Source organism: Zeus faber (assembly GCF_960531495.2).
Source record: "Zeus faber genome assembly, chromosome: 1".
Taxonomy (NCBI): Eukaryota; Metazoa; Chordata; class Actinopteri; order Zeiformes; family Zeidae; genus Zeus; species Zeus faber.
This window is the reverse complement of record NC_137193.1, coordinates 40,037,021-40,064,233: the sequence shown is the minus strand read 5'-3', so window position 1 is coordinate 40,064,233 and position 27,213 is coordinate 40,037,021. Positions and strand designations below refer to the sequence as shown.

Sequence of the window (27,213 nt, the reverse complement as noted above, 5' to 3'; positions counted from 1 at the left end):
GGCGGGTCGGCGCCGTGGCGGTGAGACCGACAGGTGGACGAGAAAACGCGGAGCCGCGCTCGCACGAATCAAACCGTTTGTGGTTGAACAACCTTCTACCTTCTGGCGGTGAGTTTAATTCTTCTGGTTGCGGTGTTTGCTTTCGTCGTCCTTGTTGTTGTTGGGTCAAGCGTTGGTCTGCGTGTAGGGCTTTTCCGACACAATTGGATTGGAGAGCTGCGGTGTAACTGCCCAGCCTTATCTCAGATTACAGCACGTATCCTTATTACTCTAATTATAGAAAGAGTGTGGAGTTATAGAAAGAGTGTGGAGTTTGTCGTCGGTGTTGGAGACACCGAGGGATTCACAGCCTTTCCCAAACGCAGGATGCACGCCGTTGAGCTCGCAAGTCGCATACTTTAGGAGGGGAAAAGGCATTAAATAAACGTTATTAGTTATTATAAAAATATTTTAGCGCCTAATTGACTGTAGACGTGGTTTTCTAGGCGGCAAGTGACGGTTTTCACATGCAGGCTGTGGTGTAGACTATAGACTCCTGCTTTCTAAGAAAGGTTACCCTGAACCCTGAAGCATGAAGCATGAACCACGAAGAGCTTAGTTCTGTGAGTTGCATGTGCAAAAAAACAAACAAACAAACAAAAAAAACAAAAAACAAGTTGAATTTCATTCCGTATATACTGTCTTTATCGCAACTTTCTTGGAAGACAAAACAAAATAGCTACATTTAAAGTGGAAATCCATAAGGTCGTCCGTGTTGGGTGGACTTCGAAGAATTCACAGAATTCCATTCACTTCAGATGAGGAGGGTATTTATTGTTTTATTTTGTCAAAGTTCGTCCTTTAAAACATTGTACTAACCTCCACTAGCTACGCTGGTTTCACCGCATAGCACGCCCGATCAGTGCATTCTTGCCTTTACAATGTAAACAGCACATTGAGGAGAAACATGCTTAAAGCAAATACATTGAATCGCTGGTTCTTATAAAATTCCAGCTAAAAAGGGCATCAAATATGGATTTTTTTTTTTTAATACAGCATCATCTTCGTCTGAAGATTAATCTACTAACGTCTACTATTTTGTCTGGTTTAATTCTAACGGTGTAGACATATTTTGGATAAAGGCAGTATATGCTCTCTCCATGCCCGGCCACAAAGCATTGCCCGAAATTTGCTATGATACAGTATTGCATGGGGTCGCAGTGTTAGGCACCAGTTTCACTGGTTCAGGCTGGGGAATGCAAGCCCACTACTATGGATACTAAGTAAACATTGACTTTTCCAGTCCACACCTCTTTGATGGAGGTGGAAGGTTTCTGATATTGCCAGAGCAATTGATTGTAAATCAACAACATATTTATTGTCTGGGTGAGTTTTAACACTAGTAGTGCAATGAGAATCTTAGTGCGTTATGAGTCTATAGAATAACAACATTCATAAAAGCACTGAACAGCACTGTGGTAATACCCTCAAAAGCTCCTAATCCTGTTCATGTTAATGTCTATTTCTGGTCCATATGTTGGTAGACATGCTCATCTTAGGCATGTCTGCTCAACTGTGGAAGTAGTGCTGGCCAATTACTCATAGCTTTTCGATGTTTCTACATTTTTCTGTTGAAGTAGAATCATCTTGTAGTGTAACCGTTGTTTCTTGCTTGTTCTTTTAAACTATTGCTTTGCCACGCCTTCACTAGAGAGCCTGTTTAATAAGTAGTCAGTCCTTTAATGGGGTCAACTCAAAATCACACATTATAAGAACCAATTCGAGGCACAGATAATCAGAGTTCCTGCGGTTAGTTTTACTCCATTGGGTAAGTTCCCATATTTTCTTTCCTGAAGAGCCTTTGAGCGTTTTTCTATTTGGCTGTTTTAAATCTGTTATCAAACCTGTTAAATTACTCAGGATGAGTCAAGGAGAACATGTTGAAAATCAGGATTATCGCCTTTTCATGTTCCATCCATGCTTGGACTTGCCTGTAGTTGAGTGTGTGTGTGTGAGGGTGCATGTGCGTTTGTATGTGCATGCCTCCACTAAACCAGGTGTGTCTCGATGATGCCGTTTAAGCTGACAGAATAGATCGCAGCACTTCAAACATTTCATTTATACACTGTAAAATGATGCTTATTTGAAATAATCTGTAACATTATAGTTATTAAGATAAACCACTGGCGCCAGTGTTGACTTTTTGAAACTTGAAACACGTAATGTAATTTGTGTTGTTTCAGCTGATTTAAAGCTCCAAACAAAAGACAACAGGCTATTTTTCCCACAACTAGAGAGAGATTCATTTCAACCATCTGTCTTGGCAAAAACATAACCTCACGCTGAACTAGGGTGTGTTTTCCAGTTAAGTGTTTCACAACAGCATTTGTCACACAAGGAGTGTCAAAGGTGAACACCCTCCCACAGCCAGTTTCCTGCTGTAGTACAGTCAGTCAGTCTGTTAGTGGGCCCACCAGTATTATAATCAGTATGACAAACAGGAAAACTGACAAGACATTGACACTTAATAAGTAGGGTGAGCAATCAATCAAATTCAAAACGACATTGCCATTTAATATAACACAATTTTCAAATCGCAAAGGCTGCGGTTAACAAATATATATATTTTTTTAAAGTTGTATTTTTTTTTTTGTTACACAATCTAACCGGGCCGGACCTGCCAAGTGTGAAGTAGACCGGATGAACGGTTGTCGGGATAATTAAGAACATACATATAGAGATGGGACCAATCTGATCCAGTATCAGGGCCTATACTGACGTAATTCACTCATCGAATATTGGACTGACGTCGCTAATCCATGTGCCCATCCAAATTCCATTCCATGGTCTGCCTTCTCAAGAATTAAACTCGGCAAATAAATAACCTGTAAAGCGCAATTCAAAATGTGTGCGAATAGGACGTGGCAGTTGGAGTTGGGCAAACCATCACTGATTGAGATTCAAGAGAGAGATTCAAGATTTTTTTTATTTGTCACATACATATACATACTTTCATACATATATGCAGTGAAATGTAATACGGAAATGTCCCCGAAAGGAAAGGAAGCAGCCATTCAGCTGTGTTGGTCCTCAAAATAAGACGTCATGTTTCCAACGTATATAATATGCGGTGCCATAGAGCTACTGGGAGTTGTAGTTCTATTTGTGCAGCGCCGCACTGAAACAAATCGCCGGATGACGATTAAAAAATACAGAGGCGTACGGTTTAAAACCATAATAATCCCTTATAGGGAATTTTGTATTCTTTTTCACAAGCTCTTCCATGATTGCATTTGCTGGAAATCCTTATTCCATGCGAGCAACCCCGCCCCCTGTCCGCGCCGCAGGCCATAGACGCCGCATTGACTTATTTGGCCCGTTGCTGCGATAAGTCGCCGCCATATTAACAAATACAAGTAAATGAGGCAGCTGCGGTTTTTCTGGATAAAAAGCACTATAATGTTCACATGTCTCAACCGATTTCAATTAGTCATTTTTATCAGAGCTGATCACCTCTGCAATTGTTTATTACGATTTGACAAAGAATTCTTTGGAGGATAATACGATACTACTGAGAGACTGTATACAGTAGCAGTGAATTTCCGCCCAGCTCTGGTAGCCGGTCAGTTAGTAGGAATGCAAACATCTTTTGACAAAGCTCTTCTGGTAAATCAGTTACAGAAGTAGAAGGACCAACCCATTGTACAGAGCAGCACAGTCAAGCGCTCTGGAATGGATTCAAAAGACATGTTTACATTGTACTTAAAACCTCAAGGCTTGCATTGGGGTGTGTGATCGTTCACACACACCATTGGCCCTGTATGATTATGACTTGTGCTGATGACAAAGCTCTCGCTTGTCTGCACACATATTCATCTCATGTTCCCAGAGGTTCTAGTCCCTACGGAAAACAAAGTTGTCATGGTTCTTAACACTTTCTAGTAGGGCTGCAGATATTCCTCTGTTATCCCATTGAAAATTATATGCTCTGCTGCAGGTCGCTCCAGAAAAAATCCTGCCTGTGTTCTCAAGGTCCAGTGGCAAACGCTTATGAAATCTGTGGAATTACTGGACATTCTAGTCAAAGGCACACTCTCCCTTGTACACAGTGAAACACTGGCGGAGAGGGAAACGCGCCGGTGCACTCATGCTTCTCCACCGACGCGGACTCATCACACCGTTACTGGGAATATTTCTCTCCATTGTGTGTTTACTGTGCAACAAACTGGATTGTATTGAACTTTATTGCTGTTAACCAAATGTTAACCAAAACATTGATAACCAATTATTTATTTATTAAAATAAATACATAATCGAATGGCAATTTCAGCATTCAATTATTTATTTTTGTTACATATTCAAATTATATTCAAATTTTGTTCCTGCAGTCCGACTATCTAGAGTAGCTACATTATATTAGTGGATCCTAGATATTGCGGAAGCACTCGTGCAGTCCCATGGCACGACATCCTCCACTAATATGCAGCCTTTGAACTAGTGGTCGACCTATTCAGTCGGCCAATTAATTGGGCCAATAATTGCGCATTTTGAGATAATTAGCATCGGCCAATGTCTGCGCTCATGAGGCCAATAAACAAAAATGTCTGCAGACTAGTGTTGTGAAAAATATCTTCTTTTCTATACATATCATTACATTACATTTCATTTAGCGGACGCTTTTATCCAAAGCGACTTACAATTGTTCAATCACCAACGGACGCAGCCATCAGGAGCAATTAGGGGTTAAGTGTCTTTCTCAAGGACACTACAGCATGCTAGCAGGAGGAGCCTGGGATCGAACCAAGACAACCAACTCTACCTCCTGAGCTACCATCCCCCATATCGATTCAGAATATTTGAACAGTTTCAATACTCATTTTCCGCAGTATCGATATACCGGTAGCAGCTGCTTCCTTGCTCTCTCTTCTCTCCCACAGCGAGTCACACACATCATTGCAGTGCCCACACATAGCCCCGCCTCCTTTCACTCACTCGCTGTCTTCACTGTCTCATTCATTTGTTATGGTGTTAGCTCACTAAAGATGGAAAGTGCAGAGCCTCCACAATTGCTTTTGAAAGAAAACAGCAGGAGTGTTTGGAAATACTTGGCCTTTGAGGCAAAAGGTAAGCCTAATTTAGAGAATTTGAGTTGAGTTTTTTTTCTCCTCCAGACAGTGCTGCACCATGTGGACATTTTGGTTCTTCTACTTTTTATTGTCCGTTCAATAAGGGATCGGCGCGTACAGCAGAGCACAGATCATCAGGCTCACCATTGCGGGCATCCCGATCGTGTAAATCTGCTCAAGGGGCAGGTGCTCGGGCACAATGCGGACAATAAGATTAGTGTTAAATAAATGTTCATTTAAGTTCAGCAATTTTGTGTCTCATTTCAAGTTCAAGAGATTATTTGTCACATACATATACAGTGCTGCTTGAAAGTTTGTGAACCCCCCAGTCATGGTCACTGTTTTTGTGAAAAACATTAAAATAACCTTATTAAACATACATCCAAATCCCAATTTGTAAAGCACACCTTCCAAACAATGGACACACACACACAAAAAGAGATATATTTTCATTATTTAATTCAACAAAGGTGGTTTATTTCACACAAACTGAAAATTTAACATGTGTAAAAGTATGTGAACCCTTTTATTAGTGGCTTGTGGCTCCTCCTTTCCCAGCCATTACTTCAACCAAACATCTTCTGTAACCACTAACCAGTCTCTCGCATCTGCTTATGGGGATTTTTCTTTGCCCACTCCTCCTTGCAGAACCCAGCCAGTTGAGAGAGGCTGGAGGGACATCTGCTATGTACCAACTTCTTCAGGTCTTGCCACAACATTTCAGTTGGATTAATGTCCGGACTTTGACTGGGCCAATCCAGAGTGCGAATCCTCTTTCTCTGAAGCCATTCCTTTGTAGTTTTGCTGGAATGCTTTGGGTCATTGTCTTGTTGCATAATCCATTTTCGTCCCAGCTTCAACTCCCTGACTGATGGCAGGAGATTCTGGTCAAGAATTTGTTGATACGCCTCCAGAAGCAGAAAAGCAGCCCCATACCTTCACATTTCCACCAGCATGCTTCACTGTTTGGAGGAGGTTCTTTTCTTCATATATATTTTCTTCATAATCAAAACCACCATGTTGGCTTTCTCCAAACATGGTGGTTTTGATTGTGACCAAATAATTCAATTTTGGACTCGTCTGTCCAGGGAATGGACTTCCAGAAGGCCTCTGTTTTGTCCAAGTGCTCACGGGCAGCTTTGTTCTTTTTTGGGAGCAGAGGCTTCCTTCTAGCAACCCTCCCATGAATGTCATGGCTATTCAATTTTCGTCTGATTGTAGACACATGCACATTTGTCCCAGATGCTACCAGAGATGTCTGCAACTCTCTAGAGGTAATGTGTGGGTTGGCCTTTACCTGATTTATTATTCTTCTGGTGCTTCTGGGTGATAGTTTTGATAGGGGTCCACTTCTACGCAGAGTCGCTGTCATGTTGAAGGCTTTCCATTTGTAAATTATTTGTCTTACAGTGGATGGATGGAGCTGGAATCTTTTGGAGATGGTCTTATAGCCCTCCCCAGACTGATGGGCTGTCACTACCCTCTTCTTCATGTCCTCGGATATCTCCTTTCCTCTCGGCATTGTTGATTTGTATGGGACCACAGTGGTTTGGTTGGTTTCCTCTCTCTTTTAAATTAGTGCAGGCCAAATCCTTTCCCAAGGATGTCTCATTTCATTGGTCTGCTTAAATGATTAATTTAGCACCCAAATGTGTTTGACCTGAGTCTGTTACCTGCTTGACTTAACTAATGCAGCTGGGGGTTCACTTACTTTTGCACATACACTAATTCCATGTTTCATGTAGTTTTTGGGCTACTTAAACAAGTCACACTAAACAATTGCATGCAATTGATAAACATATATCTGACATTTAGTACATAAAAACCGGTGATGATGAAATAAGAATATCATGGTAAAACAACAGAAACATCTAAACTACTCAATGGGTTCACATACTTTCAAGCAGCACTGTACATATGGTCATACATATATGCGGTGAAATGTCATGACACCTGGTGATTACGCACAATAAGCTCTATAAGCTCTAAAAATACTAAAATGTGCGTAATTGACACAAGGTGCTCGCGCTCGGCTGCAAGGGGCAGCACCACAATCATGATTCTGGGTTCTATAATTATATAATAGAATTAATTGACTGTGTTGTATTAAATATACATTTAAATCCTCCTAAATGAAACTTGCCTTAACTTACATTTGTTAATATTATTACATTGTTGTATTTTTCCAGATGCAAAAAAAAAAAACAACAACCTGATATCAGCATTATATATATATCAGACATCGGCCACCCCACTCTTTAAATATCGGCATTGGCAATTGAAAGACACGTCGGTCGACCGTTACTTTGAACCCACTGCGTCAGTCCCCATGGTAAAACTTCAATGCTCATGAAAAACAAATCAAATACATGCCAACAAAAATGATTAACACTCAATTGGCTATTCTGAACCTATCTGTTCAAAATAAATTAATTATGTAGGATCGGGTCATATTGACTCTGAGTTGATGTTGTATTCCTTGTCCAAAACAAGATGGCAACACCTGAGTCACTTGTAAGGTGCATTGGTGCACAAAGTGCTCTCCACCTTGTAAAGGCTACTCCAAAGATTTGGCTAATGAAGGCATTTTTTTGTGTGAAACTGTTTTTGTTGCCATATGATCTAAGACTTACCAACTCTAAAAGTGGAAGCCAGCTTTCCTGCAGAGCAAGTGTTGATGTCATAACTTTTATTCTTTGATCTATCTGGCCAGTTTGTAGGAGATAAATCACTGACTTCCCCTCTAACACCTTATTTTATTTGAATCAGGAACAGTTTGATTTTTTTGTGGGGTGAAGAGAAAAGTAAGGAGAGGAATTATACACCTATTTTATGTTAAAATAGGTGTATAGTTTGGATCCTGCTACATGGAGGAACATATTATTACGATTAATGTACAGGAAACTTAGATGATATTACAATATTGTGTGCAATAACGGATGTGGACCATGAGTATGTTATTGCTTTTCAACAACAATTTTTATAATTATTTATAAAATTAACAAATAAAAACACAAATAATATAAACAAATACAGAAGCTATGGGTCATTTTGAAAAATGTATCTAATATTCTACAAAGACAAATAAAATCTCATTGTACATCCCTCCAGTCATTCACTCTGGCTTATTGGGATCTTGTTTATCAAATTAATGTAAACAAAGTGGAATGATACTGTTCCAATAGTCAGGACCCAAATGGGACCTATTATGTAATATGCCGGATTTTTCCACAAGTTTATATGGTTCTCTGAGGTCCCCAAAATATGTTTTTGAATTTTTATGCTGAAAATACCACTCAGTTTATGCATTAGCATAATCTATAACCCTCCTGTTCTCAACGGGCTCTTTCTGTGCGTGCCTCTTAATTGTAAATGAACTGCCAGGCCCCTAGTTCAGTGAGCCAATGGGGTTTGATTAAAGGTTCTGGGTTCTGTGGGCCCGTGGAGTTTGAACCTTACTTCCGGGTTCCGATGTATTTAGTCGGTTAACTTTTACTGATTTCACCTCATCAGTCCACCAAAATCTGTTTCTGAACAAATTTGAGGTGAGAAATAAGCAATCCAGGTCCTGAATCTTCAGCAACCTACAGTAACCTACAGTCTAGCTACCGCACCTATTCCCGAACAGGGGTACGCACATAGTGATGTCCAGGGTAGGCCATAAAAAATTGTGATTTACATTTTCAAACAGTCCAGCGCTCGAGACTAACTCGAGACCTGGAGAAAATTAAAAATAAAACAAATTTCCCATTAACTGGCAAATGACAAATTGTGTGGAGTGCGTAGCTCACTGTGACTGCAGCCGCTGACTGTTTGTAGAAAGACGTTCTGCAAGTTCTACTGGTGATGAAAGGTTGACTCTTTTTTTAGACTCCTGAGATTCCTGGCGATTTACTCAGTAAAAACAGTTGTTGGCCAGACTTGCATCCTTAGTTCCGTGTGGCTGCAGGTGGATTGGCAGTCTAAACACAGACTGTTAACATGGAGAAAACTGCCTTACCTGGTATACAATATAGATATCCAGACGTCTTGATATGATCTCCAAACAAACTTAATTATAAAGTATAGGGATGTCACGATTCCCATTTGAAATGGAAAATCGATCGAAATGAGTGTTTGATTTCAAAATCGCAAGCAGGTTTGCGATTATCCCGCATGTTTGTGGGTAATAATGTCCGACGTGGTCGCTATATTGTGGGAGTCAAGATGCGCAGGTAAACAAATGCAATGTGTGCTGGGGGGTGTCGACGACAGCTTGCCTGGCTCCGAAACAACTTTAATGAAATTTGGTTCGGAGTTTGGAGAGCGGCGGCTACGCAGAGGGTCCCTCAACACACACTGTACCTCCCCACCTGGCACTAGGGAACAAAATTCGAATATAATTAAAAATATTAACAAACCATATTATCAAAAAAAAAACAAGTTCAATATAAGTTTATCCAGTTGTTGCACAGTGAAAACACATTAGAGAGAAATATTCCCGGTAACGGGCATCGGTGGAGACGCACAATGTGCATTTCCCTCACTTTGTGTACAAGGGAGAGTGCGCCTTTGACCAGAATGTCCAGTAATTCCACTGATGTGGAGATGAAATTGAAAAATAAATGCGACCATTACCCACATAATTTCCTCTAGAACAGAGGTTCCCAACCACCGACTCGCAGACCGTGCCGGGCCGCAGGGCATTTGCCACCATGAGAAACACAGGCGGGATTTTTTCAGGAGTGATCTGTGGTCTGCTCCACAGCAGTGCAGAAGCAGGAAACCAAGTAAATTAAATGCATCTAGAGTTTATATTTGCTTAGTTTGGAGAAAAGATTGCTCAAGGTTGCTTAAAAGTAGTGTAATAAGTAACTTATTGTTTATTATTCTAAAGTCTAGTTTTGCTCGGCACTTAACTGTTTAGGTGTGTTGTTTAAATATTCTCATATTTTTGTTATTTATAATTTTAGCATTTAAATAAAAGTTACAAGTCTTTTTCTTTACAAATCAAGACTCGATAGTCTAACAATGGCATAGCCGTCAGTGATGGGGGGGCGGAAGAGCGTTGCATTAGTCTAGACGGGAGATAAGATGTTCATCTCTTGAGCTCTGACATCCGGGGCCAAATGTAGAACAAGAAACTCCATTCCAGGACGTAGGCATTTGTAAAACCCTTAGCTGTGCATGTGGCCCTCACACCCCAACCTCACGTGCAGGTGGTAGCCTGTATATATGACCCTGGAGAAACACGAGAAAGAAGAGGGACAATTCCTGCTTCATTCTATTATTGTAGACATACCTACCTTTCTGTTGCTCTCTGCCAATAACAAGTGTGTGGTGGCTCAAAGCAGCTGGAGCTTCTCCCACAGCCTCCAGCTGCCTGAGGCGTCAAGCGTGCACGTTCTCCCTACATCATCAACAAACCTGCACATCCACGCATGCTGCAGCTCATCCCACTGCATCAAGTCAAGAGGCAGTTAATCACAAAACTTAACTTCACGCAAACTGTTGTTGTTGGGGGGTGTTCTCAAGAGGGAGTTGGAGCAATATCACACCCATTTGTCACTCTGGATGATATAATTTGTGTCGGTGGCTTAAATCTCAATATGAGTTACGCTCTAGTCGGCTGTGTAGCGTGTATTAATGTGTCTATTCAAATATGCGTGCAAGTGCTCTCAGGAGATGCAGGTTTACTTTTCAGCTGTAGTGAGTGTTAGTGGTGTGGGGATAGTGTGGTTTGAGGCTGTACACCTGTTGCTTGTTGGTTGGTCTAACGACTCGCAGGTAAAACCCCCATCCCCACACTCACTCAGGAGAGGAGCCCTTGTCCACGTGTCACGTGTCCACCTGCTCTGGGCTTATTCCACCTAGCCCACTCTCTACAATAAACTGTCTGAAACCCTGTTGTCTGTGTCTCTGTGCCGAAGGTCCCTGCTTGGTGCTGTTCTTCGTGCTTGCTGCTTGCTCTTTCTCTTGAAGTTATGCTGAGACAACGCTGTGTGCAGCTCATATTCTGCTGAAGATTTTTCTCCCAGTAAGCATAAAAATATCAGGAAATGAGCGTAGCTCCCCACTGCACTGCACTTCCTGGTCTTTCTGTGTCTCAGCTATAAAGCTGCTCTGCATGGGCACTGACCAATAACGGTTGGAGTCACATTGATGTTGATGACAAGATGTTGTTTTTCTTATATCTTTCTTACTTTTATGTATCTCGTTGAGTTAAAAGCTCAATCTTTACGCCTGATCACAGGATTGGTTAGCTTGTATTCATTTTGTGGGTGTCAGGTTTTGGAAATTTCAAGCAACTTTTGAAATGATCTCCTGGTCCTGCTGACAATTATGTGAAACATTTTTTTTGTCAAAGTTACTTATTGATATGTATTTATGATTCCAGGTGCAGAACCATCATGAGGAAGATCTCTATCAACATCGTTTCTGGCCAGTAGCTACGGCAGCATGGCGTCTCTACCGGCAAAGTGGGATAAAAAAAGTTCATTAGCATCGTTACCACGGCCGTAGACTCCGCTTTGCATCGCGCCTGGGAGGCCGTTGTGCCTGTGCCATCAAACCAGGCTGAACTTATCTAACTATCCACTCGGTAAAAACAGCGAACCATCTTCTAGAGGCCACTGTTTAAGGACCTGCAGTGCAAAGAAGCTGATATAGTCTGAGCTACCATGGCATGCGCCCAGTGCATTGATAGCACCTGACAGTAGAAAAGACAACAGATTGCGCCGGGCCATGTCTCCTCACTGGGGCCTGAGCGTTCTCCTCTACTGGTTCCTCCTTTTGTTGCGCAGTGCACTCAACGCACACTACTGTGTTCCACGCAAGACTGTGCTCTATCAGAGTGAGTTTAATAATATAATAATAACCTTTATTAGTATAGCACCTTTCATACACAACATGCAGCTTGAAGTGCTCTTCATTAATAGAGGGAGATCAAATGGTAATAATATATAGCAAAAAAGCAATAATGCATTTGATAAAAAATAGGTTAATGTTGTACTCTATTTCAGTTTTGCATTCAAAATCAATTTAAACCTTGAAGAATCACGATCATTCCTCAATATAATCTTCGCAATAGTTTAGGGCCTTCAATGGCGTTCTAAGCCATTGAAGGATCACTCTCATTCCTGTGTGAAGGATTTCTCTTATATGATTTTTCTTGAATTACTGCTCTTAAATTCAGCTAGCTGTATATTCATTCTCAAATAATTCTCTCATAGTTTTGTTTAAAACGCTTTCTCAACAAATTGTAGCCGACGCTACAGTCACCAACGTAGTGATGCTTGTAAAATCCACATCCTTGATTTCTTAAACACGTATTTATTTTATGGATACATCTTAAAACTATTACTAAATCATCAGTGTTTCGCTTACACTCCCCTAGAAAAACATGTGAATATCCTACGCAATTTACCGACAATTTGATCCATGAACATAAAATCAAGACTTTAGAGTTAGTCAGAAACTAAGATTTGAACATTATTCTTATATAGTCCTGTCTGTTGAATCAACAGGAGGCCATGAAGATTTCAAAATGCATTTGACAACAGACGGAAGACATATTCTGTCTCTGCTGTGGAAATATTGAATTGATGTGAATTAGAATTTCTTGCCTTTCAGACAATCTAAGGTTGTTCAGAGAGGAGGGGATCTGGAACTACTCCACGATGCTGCTGAGGGAGGACCTGGGCATCCTGCTGCTGGGGGCCAGAGAGGCCGTCTATGTCCTGGACATCCACGACATCGCCATCAGAAAGGCTGCGGTAAGAAACACCTCTGATCTCCAGGTATTTCTGACATACTTTATATATACCGATTGGCCACAACATTAAAACCACTGAGAGGTGAAGTGAATAACATTGCTCATCTCGTTCCAGTGGCACCTGTCAAGGGGTGTGATAAATGAGGCAGCAAGTGAACAATCAGTTGTTGTAGTTGATGTGTTGGAAGCAGAAAAAATGGCCAAGCGTAAGGATCTGAGCTAGTTTGACAAGGGCTAAATTGTGATGGCTAGACGACTGGGTCAGAACATTCAAAACAGCAAGTCTTGTGGGGTGTTCCCGGTATGCAGTGGTAGGTACCTACCGAAAGTAGTCCAAGGAAGGACAACCAGTGAACCGGCGACAGGGTCGTCAGCGCCAGAGGGCTCTGGGCTCATGGATGCGTGTGGGGAGCAAAGTCGAGCCCGTCTGGTCCGATCCCACAGAAGAGCTACTGTAGCACAAATTGCTGTTAAAGTTAATGCTGCTATGATAGAAAGGTGTCAGAACACACAGTGCATCACAACTTGCTGCGTGTGGGGCTGCATAGCTGCAGACCAGTCAGAGTGCCCATGCTGACCCCTGTTCACCACCAAAAGCACCTACAATGGGCATGCGAGCGTCAGAACTGGACCGTGGAGCAATGGAAGAGGGTGGCCTGGTCTGATGAATCACATTTTTTTTTTTTACATCATGTTGATGGCCGTGTTAGGGTCCGATCCAAACTTGCATCTGTGCACTTACGGGACTTAAAGGATCTGCTGCTAACGTCTTGGTGCCAGATATCACAGGACACCTTCAGAGGTGTTGTGAGTCCATGCTTAGACAGGTCAGAGCTGTTTTGACGGCACGAGGGGAAGCTACACAATATTAGTGGTGGTTTTAATGTTATGGCTGATCGGTGTATTCACACATTGGAATACACAATTGTTCATGTAAATCAAAATATTTGTAATTGTCTACTATACCTTATTTAACACCTTATTTCAACATGCAACAAGCCACATAAGGCTGTTTGCATTGTGCTCAGTAATGCCTCATAACTGTTATACAATATACTATAAATTTTATTTGGCCTTTAGGAAAAAAGGCTTTAATATTATTTGTAACTGCATATAATAACAATACAAAAATGTGCGTAACTTTTTTTCAAGTATTTTTACAATTATATAACATATTAATAAATGTGCAAATGGTGTCACTTCAGCTTGAAGGTTATCACGGTTGAGGGCTGAAGCAGAACGCATTTCAGGCTGTAGTTCTACGACCTTCCAGCCATTAGGAGGAATGGAACACATTTATATTGAAAATAGAAACACGTGCTTGTCGGTTGTATTCGTAGTATAGTAATTTGGTAGTAAACTTGGCCATAGTTGTACATCTTATAGTCACAGTCAGAGCATCTGCTGTTTAACTGCTACCTTTCTGTAGTGTGCACATGTATCTTGCAATGTGTGTTAAACAAACAAGTTGCGTGCAGGTTAACAGGCTGTAGTGCTACAACTCTCCAGCTGTGGACGTAGACACTTGCTCTGACAAGACGCTTCTTGCTTATGCAGGTTTACTGGCAAGTGACCAGACAGAAGCAGATCGAGTGCACATACAAGGGAAAAGATGCTGAGGTTTGTGAAACAAGTCGTTTGAAAAACATTCTCTCTCGCTCGCACGTACACACACACACACACACACACACACACACACACACAGACACACACACACAAGTGGTGCCATTGAGCAGGTCAGTTGCAGAGCTGAGGTCCGTGTCCTACCATGCTGCTCGCCTCTCTGTGCGTTTGTAAATGATTAATGTGCTAGGTTTGCACACACAGAATTCTTTGAAGATTTTTGCTTAAAATTGTCATTAAATTTCCAAATAAGGAAAATGGGAGAAATTTGTACACACAGATTGGACCAACGGACAGACACTAGAACAGCTAGAGCGGTGCATCTATTTGTGCATGTCTGCCGAGGCATGCACACCTTGTTACTCTACATGTACTCACATGTAAAGTAACTATGTATTTTATTTGTGAATAAAAATTTTTTTGTATATTTTTAGAAATTGCTCTTTTATATTTAAGCAAATAATGTATTTTTTACTCAGATACACTGTGCTAGTCACTCCTTGCTTTGTTTTATAAAACATAAATTTTAGTTTGATCACGTCTCTTCTTCAACTTCCTCCATCAGGTCAGAACTTTACTGAGATCAAATGACCCTTGGTTTTATCCAAACCACACATATTCTGGATGAAAATGGCCATATCGCTTCATTTTATTGAAATAGAATATTTTGAATCTTCACGCAATTATAATGAAATTTGTTTTAATTTAATGAAAGTAAACTTGTATGAGTATATGCTGTTTATTATTACCCTAAGTTTTGCAGTATGATTTTATTTTAAGTTGATTTGTTTTACATTAACACCTCAACTCTTTTAGTTGTAGATGCTGCATAATGCTACAGACTTTAAATTTTTACTTTACAGAGTTTGCAGGGTTTTGTTATTTGGAAATAAAAAAAAGTTATGTTACTTAAGTTCCTTTTAAAGTAACGCTACTTAGAGTATTTTAGTACTCTGCCCATGCTGTGTCCTCTTGCAGGTGGAATGCCGCAACTACATTCGGACCCTGCACACAGTGAATGACACCACCCTGTATGTGTGTGGGACAAACGCTTACAGCCCCACCTGTGATTACATGGTATGTATGTTTATGTGCTTGCTTGGGGGGCTTAAAACACTGTTGCTAAAAAGTGCAAACGTTTTTAGTGACAGTGACCTGAGGCCAGTTCTGATGAAATGCCCACAAAATCGATAATTGACCTTTGGCCAAATGTGTTCTGGTCCAAGTACACTAATGACTCTCCTTGTGTTTGAACATGGTGTTTATTATGGACAGTCCATGGCTTCACAGAAGTCCTTTAACAAAGCAAGTTCAGATCAGGCAGGCCCTTACTTCCAATCACGCCGCTCCAGGTTTCTCCATCATTGCCCACATGGGCATTGAAGTCCCCCAGGAGAACAATGCAAACTGTGTTTTCCTGCACCCCGCCTATTGCCTTCAAGAAGGTGTACTCTGGAGTATTCTGAACCACCTTTGAGGCATGTATGCACCATAAGTCATCGTACTCCCCAATGCGACCCAAAGTTGCATTGTGGTAACGCTCTCATTCACTGGGGTGAACTCAATGACGTCTTGCCGAGGGCTGGTGAGTATCCCAATTGGGACTGGCTCCAGGAGTGGGCACTGGTTTCCCTTGTCTGGACAAGGTTCCCTCAGCCTTCTCCTGTCCTCTTATCACTGCCTTGCAAATAGTTATTTGTCATGCCCCTCACCTGAGTCCAATCTACCATGGGTGGCCCTACCAGTCTCCAAGGAGCCAGACAGCATAGGCCACACATAAACCCCTTTGTCATGTTAAGGTTTTGATTCCAGAAGGAGCTTTTCGCTTTCTTTCTTTTGCTTTCTTGATTGCTTTTTGTGTCTTTATGTCTCTGTCTCTTTCTTTCTATCACATACAAAGTTCCGATCCAGTGTTTTTCTGTTCTGCAGACGTATTCTGATGGACAGTTGGTTTTGGAGGGAAAGCTGGAAGATGGAAAGGGGAAGTGTCCCTTCGATCCCTTCCAGGGATACTCCTCCCTGATGGTCGGTGAGTGTCTGCTCCTGCTTTATCGAACAAAGAGGGAGGAAACTAAACACACAGTGTTGCTCAATGCTTTTCAAAGTGAACCGCGGGAAAATCCAAAACAATTTACAATCACTGCACTGTGTATGAAATACCTGCATGCCAAAATGATCTTAATTATGTCTAATGCAATGCAGATATATTTTATGATCAGAAATTATAATTTATGCAAATAATACGTTTATTTTATATTTTGGGATATCATTTACCCAATATATGTCCTTTTTCTGTTTACCTAACCCTTCTGATTATCACTAAGAAGTGTGCTAATTGCGACCACACAACAACGTTTTAATAAAAGTTTTTCTCTTCTTCCTGTTTCCTCTCCCACAGGAAGTGAACTGTATTCTGCCACATCCATCAATTTCTTGGGCTCTGAGCCCGTGGTTTTACGCAGCTCAGTCCCGGCCATCCGAACAGAGTTTAAGAACTCTTGGTTAAACAGTGAGCTTCTCTTTTAAATAAAGTAGCCAATAAGATAAAAAACCAAAACACGGTTCCCTCTTACCCTAAACCCATTAAGCAGAGGCAGGAAATCTGGGTTGATGAATTTCAATTCCACTCCAGGACTTGAACATACAGTATCAACCATGTGGATTTGCTGTTCAGCACCAACCCAGAGGCCCAAATAATAGTAATAATGAAATCAGCTGCCCCAGTGCATGGGTGGAGCAAAAACATGGCAGGACTTGTCCTTCCACACTGTTTTTATTTGCTTTGTTTGGAGAAAAGATCAATCTGATTGTGCTGCTCCACTCCTCTGATTGCTTCTGAAAAAATTCACACTCACAGCCCGTTGCCAAATGGCCGTCAGCCCCGGTGGTTGGGAACCTCTGCTACAGATGATATTTGTAGATAATTGGCAAAAAACTTTAACAGTGGCTCATGTAGATAGTAGACAGCTGGTCATGTTTTACATTGCCTTAACTGGGATGAGTTTTAAAGTGTTTCCGTTATTTTGTGTTCTTTTTAGTGCCCAACTTTGTCCACATGGACTTTGTGGCTGAGAGTTTGGACAGTCCTGATGGTGACGATGACAAGGTGTACTTGTTCTTCAGCGAGAAGGCCATGGAGTACGACTTCTACAGCAAACTGACCGTGTCAAGAGTCGCACGTGTCTGCAAGGTGCAGTATTTCTCATCCTGTAGCCAGCCAAGCAGCAAGTCTGTTAAAGTTATCTATGCTGTGCCAGGTTAGGTTTTATTTATGTCGATCATCACTGTTGCAGGTTGAAAAGGGTGTCACAGGATAACCTTTACAGCACAAAACCTTAAAACTAGCGATGAAAGAACTAAAATCCTCTGCTTCAGTTCCAGTATAATTACAACAGGAAAACTGAACTTTGATAAATGTGAGTCCTTCATTTAACATTATACATGAGGATTAAAGTGCTTGATATAAGTTGTACTAAAGTATCAAAATCAAAAGTGCCTGTTCAATCTCATCTCATATTTCTACTTGAAGACACATTCCATCCTTGCATGAACCTCTCTTGGCTAAAAGGTTTAAGTGTAGATGGTCCAGCTTCAGTTGGTCTAAAGGTTTCCTTTAATTGTCGGGCAGGCTTATACTGAATGTTTAACACTATATAGGAACCCTTTGTACGAAAAACTCTTTTAGCAATCTTTTAGCAAACACAAATAGTTTTTTCTTAGTTGTGGGTAAATGCAGTAGAGTAAAAGGTCAGATATATATTCTTAAATGTATCCATGTATTGATACCATATTATATCCATGTGTAAGCGGGCTCAAAGGTGTATTGTGTCAGATAAGATATTAAACACAAACAACTTGATTTACACATCTGTCCGTGATTATTTTCTCATAACCCCAAACTAACAGCCGAACAGTCAATGCTGCTCTGCAAAAGTAATGTCAGAAAGGTATTCTGTATCTGCCAATGCTAATAGTGTACAAATGAGGATCATATTGCCGTTGGAAAAGTGGCATTAATGTATCCAATTTGAAAAATAATGATGTAAAAAAAACTTACAATTCATACTTTTAGTGTAGTAAAATATAGTAGTATAATACTAGAAAGAGATCCTGACAAGGGACTTGCACCATGGATCCACCCTTCCAGGTAATCCTGGTGTGCTAAAAATAAGAAAAATCCTTTTCTGTACACTGTGTCCAAAACCTCTGAACAGACAGAACCATGAATACAAGTGATATCCATAAGACCATTCTAGCACTTCAACTCAAAGAATGTCTTCGATTTTTTTTCCCCAGGTATAGATTTAGATAGAATAGATATTGTCAGGTAAAATCTGGGAGTCCCCTCGAAAAACCTGGTGGTTTGGTGGTTTAGTGGCAGCAGTGGTAAAAGTGCACGGGTATGTTCTGTCTATGGTAATGATTGTGTGTGGTGTTTTTTTCCAGGGGGATATGGGCGGCCAGCGGACGTTGCAGAGGAAATGGACGTCATTTGTGAAGGCTCGTCTAGACTGCTCTCTCCCCGAGCCCAGCCTGCCCTCCATTGTCCAGGACGTCTTCCTGCTCAAACACCCCGACTGGAGGAAGAGTGTCTTCTACGCCGTCTTCACCCCGCAGTCGTGAGTACCAGCCGTGGGTTTCTGCAGTCCCTGAATGATGAGTCATGACGAGTAATCCCTGAATATTATAAAAATATATGTAACTTCATTTAATAAGGCATTCAATCTGATCAATACACATGAGCTCAATACACATGAGATCAATCAATGAGAAAATAAGATACAATACAATACTAATTATAACTACACTGTAATACTATCTATCAGATCTGGTATAAACCATGAGACAACAAACTACCTATTTCCTAACTTATCAACCATAAATTAAATATTCATATTTACAATATTTATTTCAACAAATCACATTTCTCAAGTTTATTAGTATTTTATTTTTCTAGTATTGAAATATGACCAAAATTGATTGAATCTGCATGAACTGTCTGGTCCACAAATATGACTGTAAGTGAAATTGTGAGTAACGTTATTCACTGTGTGATTGTTTTGGTTTTTTTTCACCAGAGGCTCGTCAGAAATATCCGCAGTGTGCGCGTACAGCGTGTTGGCCATCGGAGAGCTTTTCAACGAGGGAAAGTTTAAGATGCCCGTCTCTGTGGAGACATCTCACGTGAAGTGGGTGATGTACAGCGGGGAGCTACCGGTCCCCAGACCAGGAGCTGTGAGTCTCTAAAGTTTTACAAGTTTTGGATTTTTATTGTTGCGTTCTCGACGTTAGAAATATGTTTGAATATTGAAAAAAATATCTGTTGTTTCTATAATGCTTAGTACAAGTAACCGATGAGAAAATTACTATTACTATAGTTACTATTTTGTTAATGATTAACAATTAAGTTTCCTCTTGTGATGAATCTATCGGTTCTTAAGCTATAGAAATGGTCCCATGTAAAGCATCAAAGTGCTGGAAAAAAGTTATGTTGCACATTAAAAGTTTTTGAAATTCTCCTCATTTTAGAGGTTCAGGGCCTATAATTTAATGCTTTTTGCTTTTCTGTTCATATTTGCACATTTAGATCTACAGCTCATACAGAGTTCCTCCTGTAGTACTTTACACTCATTTTATCAATATTACTTATTGTACCAGTACTCTGAAATGGACTTGCGGTCCAATGCGCTGTGCCTATAAAGTTCAATTTTGAATGTCTTTCAGTTATCGCACCCTCGGACTGGGTGATTAACTTTGATATTCTTTATCATCTTTCAGTATATCATTTAATTTAGATGTTGACATATTGAGTCTAAAGGTAGGAGAAATTGTCCAAAATCTCTTATATTTCAGGAATGACTTAATCGTGATCTCTCTTGTATTTCAGTGTATCAATGATGCAGCAACAAAGCTGGGAATAAAAAGTTCCCTGGATCTCTCCGACAAAACGCTGCAATTTATACGGGACAGACCTCTCATGGATGAGGCTGTTCTCCCTCTGATGGGGGGTCCGCTGCTGGTCAAGAAGGGCGCCAAGATGACTCGGATTGTCGTGGACAACGTGTTGGCGCTAAATGGAGAGACGATCCCTGTCATGTTCATCGGCACCGGTAAACACTTAGAGTTGATGTCACTCTGTTATAAGCCATCCATCATAGTCTGGTAAACAAACTGCGTTGCAGTGTATATATAAAACCAACAATAATAATAATGCTAAATATAGTTGCAGGCAGCAATACACAGGGTCCAGCGTAGTTGTTTTGCGTAAGTATTAGTTTTCTTGATGATTTTGTTCAATGCATCACAACTTACTTAATGTATAAACATAAAAGATCGTGGAGTTACATTTTGTAGTTACATACATGGAATATAGTTTTAGAATTTTGTAACTGACCTTCAGTCTGACCTAGGCATGTACACATAATGTAGTTACATCCATGTAAATTCATGAATCTAACGTTTATGGCGTTATGTATGAAACAGTTCCAGTTCAACAAGATGTCAAACATTGATTTTACTTTATGATTTTGACATAGATGTCATAGAAAGGTCAGTGATAAATAATTGTTCCATTTTGCTGAGTTTGTAGTTTTGATATTATTTGTAATTGAATAATAGATTAATTGGTAAATTAGTACAACATCATCAAATTTCCGTAATTTTTAACATTGGTATTGGCCCAGAATTTCACAATCTGTGCATCCCTATCATTAAATCATTAAAGAAAATGCATTGTGACTGCCACCAACCCCCCTCTTCTGAGAACAACCTTTCAATGTTTTGTTTTGTTCAACTAAACAACTAACCAACATTACTTCTCCAAGAGGGCAAGAATCGCCACAAGTGAAACATATAAACAATATGGGTGTCACAATTCTCCAAATTCAAGATTAGATTTGACTTTTGATTTTAAGGTTTCGATTTAAACATTTTTTTTTTTCCATCACTGACGGCTATGCCATTTTTACGATCAAGTCTTGATTTGTAAAGAAAAACACTTGTTTCTCAGTAAGTAACTTTTATTTGAATATTAAAAATTATAAATAATAACAAAATATGAGAATATATAAACACACACCTAAACAGTTAAGTGCTTTAGCAAAACTAGACTTTAGAATAATAAACAATAGGTTACTTATTACACTACTTTTAAGTTACTCACCAAAATAAGCACAGCAAAACCGATGCTATTCTTACATTTACATTACATTTTACATTTAGCAGACACATTTATCCAAAGTGACTTACAATTATTCAAACACCGATAGACACAGCCATCAGGAGCAATTAGGGGTTAAGTGTATTGCTCAAGGACACTACAGCATGCTAGCAGGAGGAGCCTGGGATCGAACCAGCAACCTTTAGATCTCTAGACGACCAGCTCTACCTCCTGAGCTACCATCCCCAGAGTGGAATGCTGGTAGAGCGATCTTTTCTCCAAACTAAGCAAATAAAAACTCTAGATGTATTTAATTGACTCAGTTTCCTGCTCTGCTTTGGAGCAGATTTCAGATCGCTCCTGAAAAAATCCCGCCCGTGTCCTCACGGGCCGGTGTCAAATACCCCGCGGTCCAGCAGGTTTATTTCCAACTTTTGTCGCCGTATCAAAGATGCACTCTCCCTTTTACACACAGTGAAACGTTGGAGGAAAGGGAGACACGGTGGTGGGTCATGCGTCTCCACCGACGCAGACTTCGCACACAGTCACCGGAAATATTTAATTCATTGTGCAACAAACTCAATGAACTTAAATTGAACTTTATTGTTATTTTATTTGTAATATTCAAATTTTATTCGAATTTCATTCCTGCAGCCCTAGTGCCAGGTGGGCGGCTCATTTCAATCGACTTTCGATTTCAAAATCGGAATCGTGACACCCCTAATAAACAGACAACAAAAATAGCTTGAGACAAAACACAGTTAAAGTGACAAAAAGTGGAACTGCAATTATGGCACATGGACTCTTCCTGTAACCGTATCATGCTGTAACCTGGAATAAAAGAGGCAATAAAAGAAAGAGGAAAGAAGAAGAAAAGAGGAACACATAGTCAAGAAAGGTGTTCAAAGGTGTGTGTATGTTTCCTCAATGAATGCTGGAGAATGACGTTAAAAACTGATCATAGTGCCTCCAAGCAGCCAAACACGAGGCCTGGAGCCATGGCTGCAAGAACATTACGAGTCCCAAGCGCCGCAGCCAGTTCATTATTATTAGTGACTTGTTGCTGTTTCCCCTGCTGACAGAGAACGGCTATGTTCAGAAGGCTGTGAACTACGAAGGAGAAATGTTCATTATTGAGGAGATCCAGCTGTACAAAGAGCCTCAGCCCATCAGGGCTCTGCGCCTCTCTTCCAGCAAGGTACCCACAAAACAAGACTCTACACAACAACACTGTTATCTAAGATGCTAACGACCAGAAATGACTTTATATTTAAGTTTTCAAATTAACCTGTTATTTAAAAGTTAACCCAAAATTATTGTAATTATCGTTTTCATTTTATTAAGTAGTTGTAAAATAATTTCAAGTCAATATTCTGTTTCAGTGTATTTATTTATGTATTAAGTAACCATGTAATAAGCGGGATAATGTGCACATTACCCCTTATATTACCTACTTCATAATACTAATGTGCATTTGCATACACTTGTTTGTGACTCTGGCTGACTGTCTCTCTGTCTGTGATTATATTGTCATGAAACAATTGATATTATTATTTGTGTGTGTATGCGTGTCCAGGGTCAGCTTTATGCAGGCACAGAGTTTGGAGCTGTCCAGATTCCAGTCAGTAACTGTAGCCGCCATGAGTGGTGTTCAGACTGCGTCCTGGCCAGAGACCCGTACTGTTTCTGGGATCTCTCTGCTAAATGCTGCTCCCCAGTGAACAGCTCCACCTCTGCTTCACACACCGTCATTCAGAGTCTAACGGAGGGTGATGTCTCACGATGTCCTCAGCCAGGTATACCATATAACTGCGGAAAATGCTCTCTCTGGGTATTCTTTCTATACATATCTACCTTTACTCCTATTATGTATCCATGCTTGTAAAAAAAAAAAAAAAAAAAAAGTTTTGTCTGTTAAACAGTAGGGGTAGAAGTAAAGTAGAGACCTTTTACTTAAAGTAAAATACCAGTAATGACCAAATACCACATTACTCTAGTAAAAGTAAGACATTGGCATTTCTACTTAAGTAAAAGTTTGTAAGAACTTGCTTAAGATTCAAGATTTTTATTTGTCACATACATATACATACTTTCATACATATATGCAGTGAAATGTAATGCAACGCACCCGGTGATAGCACACAATATGTCCTAGGAAAAAAAAAAAAAGTCAAAAATTCCTTTCTAATAGACCGACTAACTGACTCCTAAAACGTAATACAGTAAGTTAAATACTTATAGAATAAGATAAAAATATATAGAATAAAATACAATAAAAATAAAATGAAATAGAATGGAATAGATAGAGGGAATATGGCTATGTATATACAGATATGTGCAATTAAAGTGGCATGTGAATTGAAGTGGCATGTGAATGTGAATAGAGTGAGGTAGTGTTTGGGATAATACAGCACAGTATACAACAGTACGGCGCAGCAATACGGCATCACGAACAACCCTGAACAGTGACACAGTATGCGGTACAGTATGCTACATATAGTACAGTAGGTAGTGGAGCCTAGTGTATGGCTCAGTTAGGACCCCTGGTGAGGTCAGCGTTGACAGTTCTAATGGCGTGCGGGAAAAAACTCCATCTCAGTCTCTCTGTTCTCGCTGTGTGACTGCGGAGGCGCTTGCCTGACCGCAGCAGCTGAAACAGTCCGTTGTTGGGGTGATGAGGATCCTTCATGATCCTACGGGCTCTGCTACTACACCTCCTGGTGTATAACTCCTGCAAGGAGGGGAGGGTAGTTCCAGTGGTACGTTCAGCTGAACGCACCACCCTCTGCAGGGCCCACCTGTCCTGGGCAGTACAGTTCCCAAACCAGGCAGTGATGTAGCCTGTCAGGATGCTCTCCACTGCTCCAGAGTAGAAGGACTTGAGGATCCTCACCGAGACCTGGAATTTCCTCAGCTGCCTGAGGTGGTAGAGACGCTGCCTCGCCTTTCTCACCAGAGTGTTCTTAATGTATTTAAAGTATTTAAAGTAAAAGTACTTGTCCTATCCATATGCCCTAATATAAGGCCTGTAATACTTCATAAAGAACTACTGTAACTTTTGTCTGCAGATGATGCTCATGCAGACCCTGATTACAAAAAAGGATGAGTCATGAACCCAATGAACCATTGAGCAATTTTGCTTTGGCTTGCTTTTTATATACATATATATAAATATAAATCCTGATTTATTTTTTTAACTAATGTAATGAGACTGTGACCAACTCTTAGTAATGTAGTAGAGTAAAACGTATAGATATTTGCTTTGAAAAGTAGTGGAGTAAAACATTTTTTTTTTTTAGTTTTCTTAAAGCAACACTAGGTCAATGTTATTTTTATTTTTATTTTTTTTATTTTTTTTTTTTTTAAGAATAACAGCTTCAAAATCATTTTGATGGAACACTGACTTAATTTCCACCCAACACCTGCCACCCACCACCACCCAACGCCTGTTCTTGCACTATGTAACTTCTGTGTTCGGGTACGGAAACTGTGGGAAAAGTGCGATACGCTTTATGGGACTACATCAGTTCAATGATGTTTGGCTCCTGTAATTACTGGGTTTTTTTGAATGGTAAAATTTCTTAATTTATTTTTTATTTTTTAATGATACACATACACTTTCCAGTCAAAATGTCCAATAATAATGCTCATACAAAACGTAGCCACTCCACCTCCCAACGGCGTGGGCGAGACGGGCCAGTGGTACGCCCAGCCCCCACACCTTAAGTGAGTCTTTCATTGCGCCACAGGGTTTGTTTCACCCTGTGACTCAGGCGTGTGAGCAAATCTGCCAGGTCGAGCACATCTGGTACCTACACGGTCAGCAGCCGTGGACTGAGCGCTGAGTTCCCTGCAAGAGGTGCTGTAACCTAGGTGTACATTATATCTGACGGTTATTGAAACGCGACTGTTCAGGTTCGAATTTGTCCGTTAAAATAAATGACTTTTGGACACCGGACCGAGTTTTACGACAGTGGTGTAAAAGTGCAGTTGCAGTAGGGGCGCCAAATTGCCAAATCGCCAAATACCAAAAAGTTACATAGTGCTGCTTTAAGTACAGATACTTGAAAAGTGTACTAAAGTACTTGTATGTTGTTACTTTAACCCCTGGTGGTGAATAAAATAATAAATCAGATAACGTTTTTAGGCTGATAATGATAAAAGCAAAGAGTTCATGTTACAATCTTATTTTGATTGTACTTTGCACCACTTTGACACCATTATTAAACCAAACACTTTGGTGTGTGTGTGTGTGTGTGTGTGTGTGTGTGTGTGTGTGTGTGTGTGTGTGTGTGTGTGTGTGTGTGTGTGTGTGTGTGTTCTAGACTCAGTAGCAGTTGTAAATGTTGCCTTCCTGGTGGGAAACAACATCCAGCTGCCCTGCCTGATGGACTCCAACCTGGCGCAGATCCTGTGGCGCTCTGCAGGTGGACTCCTTCACTCCGATTCTAAACACTACATCTACAGCGGAGGCCTCTTCATCCTCAATGCGTCAACGTCAGATGTTGGCGTCTACACCTGCGACTCTATCGAGCAGGTGAAGGGCCGAACACACAACAGGACTATGGCGGCTTACCAGTTAAAGCCCTACGTTGGCTCAAGTGCTGGGGGCAGCACTGACACTGGGAGTGAGGTGACGAATTCCACAGACTCGCCCACAGCAGGCCCCGAGGACCATCTGCTGCCTGAGAATCAGACTGAATATGGGGGGATAGAGGCCCTGCGCGTGGCCATCACTTTGCTCTCCTTGCTTTCTCTGTCATTGATCACTGCCCTGTCCTGGAATCTGTACAAGGGAGGCTTCAGGTGCTTTGGGCTGCTGGAGAGCCCCCGTGAGAGCCAGGTCAGAGCACCATCGGCCGAGTGCATGCACATTCAAAACCAAACTTCAGAGGCTAAACTGCTGGGACCCACAACAGGAAGCAAGTGTATAGCTAACAATAATCACTCTGCTTTGGAATTCAATGGGAACGGAGAACACCACTTCACTTCCAAGGCCACCATTTCAAGCTTGGATGGACTAGGGTACATTAATGATGAGTCTGAGATCTGAGTACGGCAGGACTTACTTCTGTCATTCCCCTCACTCTCCACCCAGGTCCATTTTTTATAAAGTCTACATGACATTCACATCATGTAGAGTGACATGATGTAAAATTGCTTTTATCTTGAGTCATGTTTTCTGTACAGCTATGAATTTTTGTAAGTACTATTTATTTGACCTTACCTGAGAAATTGTACTATGCTTAAATGTGCTGTCTTCAGGGTTGGATTCATTTAATGAACAAGTAAAAATGTGATCAGCAATTTAAAGAAATATTTTATTTTAAGTTTGTGCACTCCAGTATTTATTTATGGTCATGGATCGTACATTGTTTCGTCTGTGATAGCGTTTTGTGAACACTGGCCCATTTAAGGCCCACCACTAGTCACTATACCTATACCGCTTGACTTTAATGATTACATTCGCTCTTTATGATTAAATGTGTCCTTTAACTGTTCTCTGGGCCCTGGTTTACCACACTATTCCTCCTAGAGTTCTCGAGCCACATAGATACTAAATATATGTTCTT

At 40.6% G+C, this 27,213-nt stretch overlaps 1 protein-coding gene across 1 annotated transcript; it reads left to right on the top strand.

Annotated features, from left to right (window-relative positions):
• LOC307238232 (semaphorin-4E-like) lies at positions 1-27,080 on the top strand. The gene is made up of 14 exons (XM_080011144.1): positions 1-108; positions 11,482-11,937; positions 12,717-12,859; positions 14,416-14,478; positions 15,460-15,558; positions 16,411-16,510; positions 16,880-16,990; positions 17,520-17,671; positions 18,928-19,100; positions 19,560-19,716; positions 20,369-20,591; positions 22,723-22,838; positions 23,217-23,436; positions 25,966-27,080. Exons 2-14 carry the CDS (start codon positions 11,829-11,831, stop codon positions 26,691-26,693), a joined length of 2,394 nt encoding a protein of 797 aa, XP_079867270.1. The 5' UTR covers positions 1-108; positions 11,482-11,828; the 3' UTR covers positions 26,694-27,080.
• Positions 27,081-27,213: the final 133 nt, after the last annotated feature.